Below are 9,359 nucleotides of genomic sequence, written 5' to 3'. Positions count from 1 at the left end.
TTTAATACAGTCACAAGAGCCCGTGATAGGGGAGGCTCTGGAGACAGGCGGTTGGCTTTTGATAGCGTCGCACTTAATAGCATAGCAAGCGAAGCTCGCCTGGTGGATGTCCACATCCGGCACACCCCAGGCCACGGCGGATTCACCTTTTATAGAGGTATGAGTAGGTCTAGAATAGACAGGTTTTATTTGAAGGAGGAAGCCATCTCTTCACTAAAGTCCGTTGTTGAGGTGGAATTCTCGGACCACTGTCTAATATTGTTTTCTCTGAATATTACAGAGACCCCCCGGATGGGCAGAGGTTTGTGGAGACTGAATTTGTCACTCTTGGAGGAAGCAGAGATAAGACAGTCCTTTGAGGATTTTCTGCAGAGCCAGGTACCATTACTGGATCTTTGTAGCAGTAAGTCAGAGTGGTGGGAGATGTTCAAGAGGAGGGCGGCAAAGTTCTTCCAAGAGCTCTCCAACCTCAGATGCCTGGACAGGTACCGCCTGTATCAGGGCCTGAGGAGGAAACTCGAACATCTTGTTTCGACTGGAGGTAGCTGCGAGGAGATCTCCAGAGTGAAATCTTTGCTCAAGAAGTGCCAGTACGATAGACACGCATCCTTAGTTTTTAAGAGGGATTTCGGGAAGTACCGCTCGCCCGACCCTTACAGAAACTGTAGGATGCCAGTGAATAGTAAAGTGATCACTGGAGTGATAGACAGTATGGGATCCCTGAATCGATCCAGATCAGAGATTCTGGAGGTCGTCAGATCCTACTACTCGCAACTCTTGGGAAAGAGGGATTTAGATTCGGAAGTGATGTCGGCTTTCCTGGCTGAAACTGTCCCTGAGCCGGGGGTAGACACCTCTCTTGATGTTTTGACAGAAGAGATCAGAGAAGAGGAAGTTAGACTGGCGATTGATGGTCTCCGGCTCAAAAAGTCGCCAGGTCCGGATGGATTAACATCCAAGTATTATAAGACCTTCAAGGACGTCTTGAGTCCCCTCTTGACTGAGGTATTAAATGAGTGTCTTTCCTCGGGCACTCTGCCTAGGTCAATGAAGGGTCAGCTCTGATCCTTCTGTCAAAGGGTAAAGACTCGAGCCACATTAAGAACTGGGGTCCCATAGCGCTTCTCAATACGGACAGGAAGGTTCTGGCAAAAGTGCTGTTTAATTGGCTGGTCAAGTTTGTACCCCGGCTCCTCTCAGGGGCCCAGCATTGCTCTGTTCCAAGCCGTAGCACCTTTCGTGCTGTTCTCGGAGTCTGGGCAGCAGTGGAGCAGGGTAGGGCTGGTCACTGGGAGGGGTACTTGCTGTCCTTGGATCAGGCCAAAGCGTTTGATCGGGTTAATCACGAGTACCTCTGGTCAGTCCTTCTGAGATACGGCCTGCCAGTGGGGTTTGTTGATTGGCTGCGAACATTGTATGCAGGGGCTGAGACTTTACCACTGGTGAATAGTTGGCTTGGCCGCCCTTTTGGGGTGGGGTCTGGCATCCGTCAGGGCTGTCCTCTAAGTCCCCTGTTGTAAGTGTTTGCGATAGATCCCTTCCTTAGGAGGGTTGATCGTGGACCTATAGCAGGGGTCGGGATGGACCGGGCGGTGCCGGAGGCTACCCTGAATGCAGTGGCATACGCCGATGATGTCACGCTCTTCATATCCTCAAGGGAGGAGGTGGAGTTTGTGGTGTCAGAAGTGGATGGCTACTTGGAGGCATCCGGGTCTAGGGTCAACTGGGATAAGTGCGAGAGTCTCTGGTTAGGAAGGGGAAGATCCTGTGTTTGATCTCCCGGCCACTCTTCCGGTGCCCCAGACTTCAGCAAAAGATCTTGGCATCAAATTTGGCCAAGAGGATTACCCCATGCAAAATTGGGTAGACAGACTGGACGGTGCCACTCACAAGGTTAATCAGTGGAAGTGTTGGTCTTTGACCCTTCGCGAAAGAGTTAGCCTGATGAAAACATACCTGCTCCATTTATTCATCTACCTGGGCAGCGTATGCATTTTACCAGAGCCTCTCTGGACCCGGGTCTACAACCTGTTCTTCCTAATGTTGTGGGGCAATAGGTTGAACCTAATCAGGAGAGATGTTACGTACCGCACGAGGAGACTAGGGGGGTTATCTATGGTCAACCCCGTGGTGTTTCTTATAGACACCTTTTTTAAAATCAACATAGGCAACCTCTGGCAAGAGAGGGCTCCTCCGTGGGTCTACTCCTGCCGGGGATGGTTTCGGTTCTTTCAGGAATGGGAGACAGGAGGGCGAGTGAAGGACCTTTGCACCCAGCATGGATATCTCCTGGCTTACGCTACCTTGGTTCTGAAGGTAATACGCCGGTGGGGTCTGGGGATGTGGGAGATCAGGACTCTGTCAAGTCCTGTTGACCCATTTCCAGAAGCCCCTGGCGCTCAAGGACTGCCCAAGTCGGGACCTGGAGGGAGGGTTACGTTTACTGAATTCAAACCAGGTCCCCTTGAAGTTTTGGGACTTGACTTGGCGCTGCTTTTACGGGAGACTGTATGTAAGGGGTTGCCCCCGTCAGGAGTGCAGCGATGTACTGGAAAGCATGGAGCATTTCCTGCTTCAGTGCCCCTTTAATACAGAGGTATACCAACAGGTAGGGGTCTCAATAGGCCTCAGTGGGCTTATGGAGCCTTCAGAGGCCTTGGTGGCAGGGACCGCTGCACTTTATTCCTAGTCAGCCTAGTGGTCAGGTTCCACATCTGGAGTGCACGGTGTTTGATCTCGACGGAGCTGAAAATCCTCCCCATGGATACGGTCTGTAGGAACATCCTGGGTGACCTGGTGAAGGTATGTTTTTTGGAGTATGAGAGGCTGGGCACATCTAAGGCTTCTCTCCTATGGAGAGGGCTTGCATTTCGTTAGGGACAGTCTTTTCTTAATTTTCTAGGGGCAGAGTAGGGAGAGAGGGACAGGATATGGAGAGAGGGGGGATAGGGCAGGGACAGTTTCTATGAAGGGGCAGACTAAGGACAGTCTAGGGCAAACCCAAACATTTTTAGTTAGTTCTTTTATGCCAGTTGGCTCGGTCTTTCTGTTTGTATTTGGTTATTTATGTTATTGCTTAAATTTTTTTTCCATAGGTACAGTGCAGTGCGGCTGGACCTGGGGTTATAATTTCCACAGTTTTATGTTTTAGGTATATAGTTTTATATTGTGTTATATGTAGAGTGTGTATGTGTGTGGGTGTGTACGGCGGGGGGAAACCCAGATATGGACATTTACTTTGCAGTATAATACAGGATATAACTCAGGATCAGTACAGGATAAGTAATGTATGTGCACAGTGACTCCACCAGCAGAATAGTGAGTGCAGCTCTGGAGTATAATACAGGATGTAACTCAGGAGCAGTACAGGATAAGTAATGTATGTACACAGTGACTCCACCAGCAGAATAGTGAGTGCAGCTCTGGGGTATAATACAGGATGTAACTGAGGAGCAGTACAGGATAAGTAATGTATGTACACAGTGACTCCACCAGCAGAATAGCGAGTACAGCTCTGGAGTATAATACAGGATGTAACTCAGGATCAGTACAGGATAAGTAATGTATGTACACAGTGACTCCACCAGCAGAATAGTGAGTGCAGCTCTGGGGTATAATACAGGATGTAACCCAGGATCAGTACAGGATAAGTAATGTATGTATACAGTGACCCCACCAGCAGAATAGTGAGTGCAGCTCTGGAGTATAATACAGGATGTAACTCAGGAGCAGTACAGGATAAGTAATGTATGTACACAGTGACTCCACCAGCAGAATAGTGAGTGCAGCTCTGGAGTATAATACAGGTTGTAACTCAGGAGCAGTACAGGATAAGTAATGTATGTACACAGTGACTCCACCAGCAGAATAGTGAGTGCAGCTCTGGGGTATAATACAGGATGTAACTCAGGAGCAGTACAGGATAAGTAATGTATGTACACAGTGACTCCACCAGCAGAATAGTGAGTGCAGCTCTGGAGGATAATACAGGATGTAACTCAGGATCTGTACAGGATAAGTAATGTATTTATAAAATCTTTATGCCATTATGTAAGCTGGCAGCCATGTTGTATTGGCTTGGCATTGTGTGAACTTAGATCAACCACAATATGTCTCTCCTCTCTTCCAGTTTCTGACCTTGTCCATTTGTTGAACATTACAGCACAGATAACCTCCACTGTAGCCGCATTACTTCTTCCTGTCTTTTATTAATATACTTTATTGCATTACACTCGTTTATACATAATTCATAGTAAAAGAAGTAACGATCTACGTATCTGCACACTACGACAATGAGGACAGAAGACGGGGCTTGGCAACCAGACTTCAAGGCCCGTCCTGGCTACAATAAATTACAGGGAGCAAGGAAGTGTTAATGAGGTCAGGATATGAGTGCTGGGGTGACGTGAGAGGGGTCCGTGGTGCTGCACGTCGTCATGGAAAAGAACGATCCGAAAAGTAAACATATTCCAATAGTGGATGATATACAAGATATTACCCCCCCATAATCCACAGGATATCCAATGTTACCACTGTGCGCCGCTGAGACATCCCTAGTGGAGTGTTGGCTGCAGGTGGAAGAGCTGACTTACATGACACGAGCCCCGGGCCCAACATGACACGAGACACGAGCCCCGAGCCCAACATGACACGAGCCCCGAGCCCAACATGACACGAGCCCCGGGGCCAACATGACACGAGCCCCGGGGCCAACATGAAACGAGCCCCAGGCCCAACATGTCACGAGCCCCGGGGCCAACATGACACGAGCCCCGGGGCCAACATGACACGAGCCCCGAGCCCAACATGACACGAGCCCCGAGCCCAACATGACACGAGCCCCGAGCCCAACATGACACGAGCCCCGGGCCCAACATGACACGAGCCCCGAGCCCAACATGACACGAGCCCCGAGCCCAACATGACACGAGCCCCGGGGCCAACATGAAACGAGCCCCAGGGCCAACATGACACGAGCCCCGGGGCCAACATGACACGAGCCCCGGGCCCAAGAGCTCTCCTGCTTGTGCGGTGACCACATAAAGGGTCAGACCTGCTCGTCTCCTCACATTAGAAGATGGACGACCAAGAAGATTCAGCTTGTAAGAGCGGTAAATGTCTTGTAGTCAGCGACAGGCATGGGGAATCGAGGTGTTGGCTCCGCTTCTTGTGACGAGAATTGGCTAATTACTTCACCGAAATAAAGTGAACCATAGAAATTAAACTAATGGAGTAGAGGGGTGCAAATACTTTGGACAAAGGTCTTTAGGGGATCGGCCATGGAGGGGAAATATTTACCCGTTCCAATGGTTAGAACCTCCACTTCCAACCCATCTCCGACCTTGCATCACATGGTACACCCCGTCACATGGTATGCCCCTTTCATTGCCTGCAACGTCATTGAGGGGGCGGACTTAGTTATTAAAATGAGCAAAGACATTATGGGAAAAGAAGGCCGTAACTCGTGACCTTTCTTAGCCAGGGCAGGAGGTGAAGGACCCAACACCGCCGCAATGGGTAATTCCACTTGCTAGACAACCCCTCTAAGGGTGCGTTCACACGTAGCAGGAATGCTGCAGATTCGTGGAAATATCAGCAGCATTTCCAGATCAAAATCCACACTATTGGTTTGGATTTTGACTCCGAGTCAACGGTGGATCTGCAGCTGATATCAGCCTTTTAGTTACCGCTAGGACTTTATAGGAGTGAGTAAATACACTTAACAAATCCCCATTGACTGCACCCGGAACCGTTACGGAGCGTCACCATCTTTGCCCCGATGACAAGCAGCCCACTTCTGCATCACCGGGTGGCACTCCAGCAGCTGAATCCAAGCCAAAGTCCGCACCAATAGTGCGATTTCTGACTCGCCTTCGGATGCAGAAATACTATGGATTTTGCCACAGATCCGCCGTATTTGACTACTTGTGAATGAGCCTTAAGACTTTGTTGTGCGAGTTACTGCCGATGGAGCCAAGATGACTCAAGACCTCCGGAATCTCCAGGCTGCTAGAACCTCCTAGATCTTCTCAGGTTGCACAAAGTTTGAGATCTTACAGATAGTCCTCTTCTTGAACACCAGATGAGGCTTCCTTTCCACACGAGTGTCCGTACCTTGGAGGAACCTCCACACAAGGTCTTCATTAGACCCCAGTGGGAAGTGTCATGGATCTCTGACCGCAGGATCCACCCCGTGAGACATGATGCCCTGAGAAGTGCAGACCACCACAATGTCCATATGGAGCTTCTCGCTCCTGCAGTCTGTCTCTACCATGTCCATACTAAGAGACACCATGGTCTAGCTCTTGGCCGCCATTGGGGGGGATTCTCAGAGGGCGATTGCCGAGTTGCTCACTGTACAGGGCAACAAGTTAATTTGAAGGAGTTTTTAACTGAAATAAAGCAGCATGAATCAGATATCGATCGCTGATAGGAAGAAAAGCCACAAAACAAAAAGGACAAACATTAATGCAAATCATCCCGAGGGGCTAAAGTCTGCCTTAAAGGGGTTGGCTAGGACTGCAAAGACATGGCTGTTGATTTAAAAAAAACAGCGCCACATCTGTCCATGGCTGTGTCTGATATTGCAGCTCATTGCCATTGAAGTGAATGGGGATGAACTGCAATACCACATACACCCTGTGGATGGGCATGGCACTATTTTTCAAAAACAGCAGACACGTTTTGGTAATATCCTGGACATCCCCATTAACCCTGGCATCATTGTATTACAGGTGGAAGCTCACTGTCTGGAATAATACATAGACGAATCACAACCAAAAACAGCAGACTAAAACCGACTTAAAGGAAGCCGCCGCTCCTCGCAGATTGTTACCCTGATGACCACTGCTTGAGAATCAGTCTCAAGAACATGTCGTAATCTCCCATCATGCATCACCCCTAACTCACATTTTCCAAGTTTTTCCCAGCTTGGGCAGGGCATAGTTGTCACATGACTTTACACCTATCAAGAAGTGATTCTGTAAGTACTGGGGTGGAGCCTGACCCGCTGGAGTTACTACAAGGTAGAAATGGTATATATAGGGGGCGCAACACCCTCCCATGGGGCAGAGGGCACACAAACACCAGATAAAGGGAGGAGTTTTCATGAGTGACTGGAGTTCCCCTATAATTAACCCATTTACAAATCCATATTTCATTCCATTAACCCTACTATGGCTGAGGGAGATTATAATTAACCAAAGAGAGATGAGTAATTAATTGGAGTAGGATAAAATGGTCAACAGTTGGCGGTGGCCTTCGCCACCCGGAAGCGAAGTAATAACGGAAATCCGACAGACGCAGAAAAAAATGCAATCCAAAAATCACCAAGAAATATACAACTCAACAGCTAAAAAGTTGATTTCTCGTTGTTATTGTGTCTTCATCTTGCAGAGGAGGTTGGAAGGATCATTAGAGGGTTCCTCCAGAGATGGTGGAAGGTCCATGGTGGTCATAGAAGACTATTTTGGATGATGGGCTGCGATTGTTCCACGGAGCTCTGACGAAATACACGGAAATACTCAGTGTTAATGACTCCGCCGCCCGGAGAGTGGAGAGGATCAGTGCCCACGAAAAGAGAAGTAAATGGCCAGGATGATGGTGAAGACGATGATGATCCCCAGGACGACCAGCAAGATGCGATTCTGGATGATTCTACGGAAAGAAAGACACAAAGATACAAAAACTCGTTAGCTTTCAGCTCAAATTCTGAAACAAAAAAAAGACTAAAAAACCTCCAAGCGGCGGCTCCTCAGATAAAAAGTGACACGTTGACAGTCTTCTCTCCTTCTACAAGGAGCGTCGACTCAATTGTCCCTTCTTCCACAATGCCCAATTAATGTAGCGATGTTAAGGATTCCTGTCGTGTGTTTCTGTGGTGGAGAACGGCGCCGAGCAGCGAGGCACCAGCAATAATTGACATGAAAAAAACTATATATTAAAGGCATTCGAGGGAAATCACAAGGGTGCGACCTGACGAGAAATTGACTTCCGTGTGACAGACAGTGGGAAGTATGTTTGCTTCCATGTAAACTCGCTCGCTCGGAAATCAGGCTGAACTACTGGCGCGGCGGCGAAATATATCAACTGATCAGAGGAGGACACAGACGCTGGTGGGGCGCGGGGGGATAAAACGAGATAAAACGCGGCGCGCAGATGACATCTCCTCCTTCGATGCGGCTTATCGGTCAGTGTGTAACCGGGGGAAGACACGAAACCACAGCAAAAAACAAGATAATGAAACCACAAATGGGTAAAGTCATAATTGGCATCTGGGGTAAAAGTTATAGCGATGTCCCGAGCCCCAGAATAGCGAAAGTCGCCCGCAGACACCGAGCGCCGCCGCCCGGCCGCCATTAATTCTGAAACAAAAAGTTCAGGGACTTTCTACAGATACACGATGTTGTTGCTCACCATTTTCAAGATCTCTGCTTGCAATCAGGAAGTGGTAACATTCCTGTAGGTCTTCATCACCTCCTGCACACAAGGCTGAGGGCTTGTAACAATGTATCAGTATAGAAAACCCCTGTTCACACCCTACACTTACATTACATTTATTCAATCTGTGCTGTTACATAGGACTGCTGGTCACATCTGTTACATCTGTTCTCAGAGAGTTAACACTGTGTTAGCTGTGGTGTTACATAAGACTGCTGGTCACATCTACTACATTATAGACTCACAGAGAGTTCTCACTGTGTTACTTGTGGTGTTACATAGGACTGCTGGTCACATCTACTACATTATTGACTCACAGAGAGTTCTCACTGTGTGATCTGTGGTGTTACATAGGACTGCTGGTCACATCTACTACATTATCTGTCCTCAGAGTTATCACTGTGTTATCTGTAGGGTTACATAGGACTACCGGTCACATCTACTACATTATCTATCCTCAGAGAGATATCACTGTGTTACCTGTGGTGTTACATAGGACTGCTGGTCACATCTACTACATTATTGACTCACAGAGAGTTCTCACCGTGTTACCTGAGGTGTTACATAGGACTGCAGGTGACATGGGAACATATGCAACATCAGCCCCTCTCACCCCTCCACACACACCTCATTGTGCATAGTAGAGATAGAGAAAAAATTGAGGAGCAAAACCCAGTGGAAGATGATCGGCCAACGACGTCCTGGAATAGGAGGTGTTCGGAGTGGTAGAGGTGCTGCCTGCCAGGAAATGCCCCACCTAGATGGGCGTAAATGTGACCAGGAGAAAGGAAAAAGGCTGGTGAAGAAGGTGCAACACTTTAAAGTAGGTGACGCCAGGAGGTCGTCGATACGGCAGGAAATAGGTCACTTTTATTGGACAATGTGAAAACGTGTTTGGGGTCGGACCTCAATATGCGATA

The 9,359-nt window shown here is 48.4% G+C and overlaps 1 protein-coding gene across 4 annotated transcripts in view; it reads right to left on the bottom strand.

The window, feature by feature from the left end:
• Positions 1-4,188: 4,188 nt before the first annotated feature.
• The window catches only part of VTI1A (vesicle transport through interaction with t-SNAREs 1A), a 468,860-nt gene continuing 463,689 nt past the window's right edge, over positions 4,189-9,359 (bottom strand). For all 4 annotated transcript variants that reach the window (XM_066601427.1, XM_066601425.1, XM_066601428.1 and 1 more), the window contains one exon: positions 4,189-7,656. Coding sequence is in view for 2 of the 4 variants with exons in the window: in XM_066601425.1 (XP_066457522.1) it covers positions 7,563-7,656 (94 nt within the window). In the remaining 2 variants the exon portion in view is untranslated. The remainder of the gene's footprint in view (positions 7,657-9,359) is intronic.

The sequence above is a fragment of the Eleutherodactylus coqui genome, chromosome 4 (assembly GCF_035609145.1).
Source record: "Eleutherodactylus coqui strain aEleCoq1 chromosome 4, aEleCoq1.hap1, whole genome shotgun sequence".
NCBI lineage: Eukaryota > Metazoa > Chordata > Amphibia > Anura > Eleutherodactylidae > Eleutherodactylus > Eleutherodactylus coqui.
Note: the sequence above shows the minus strand (reverse complement) of the source record. Positions and strands in the feature narration are given on the sequence as shown.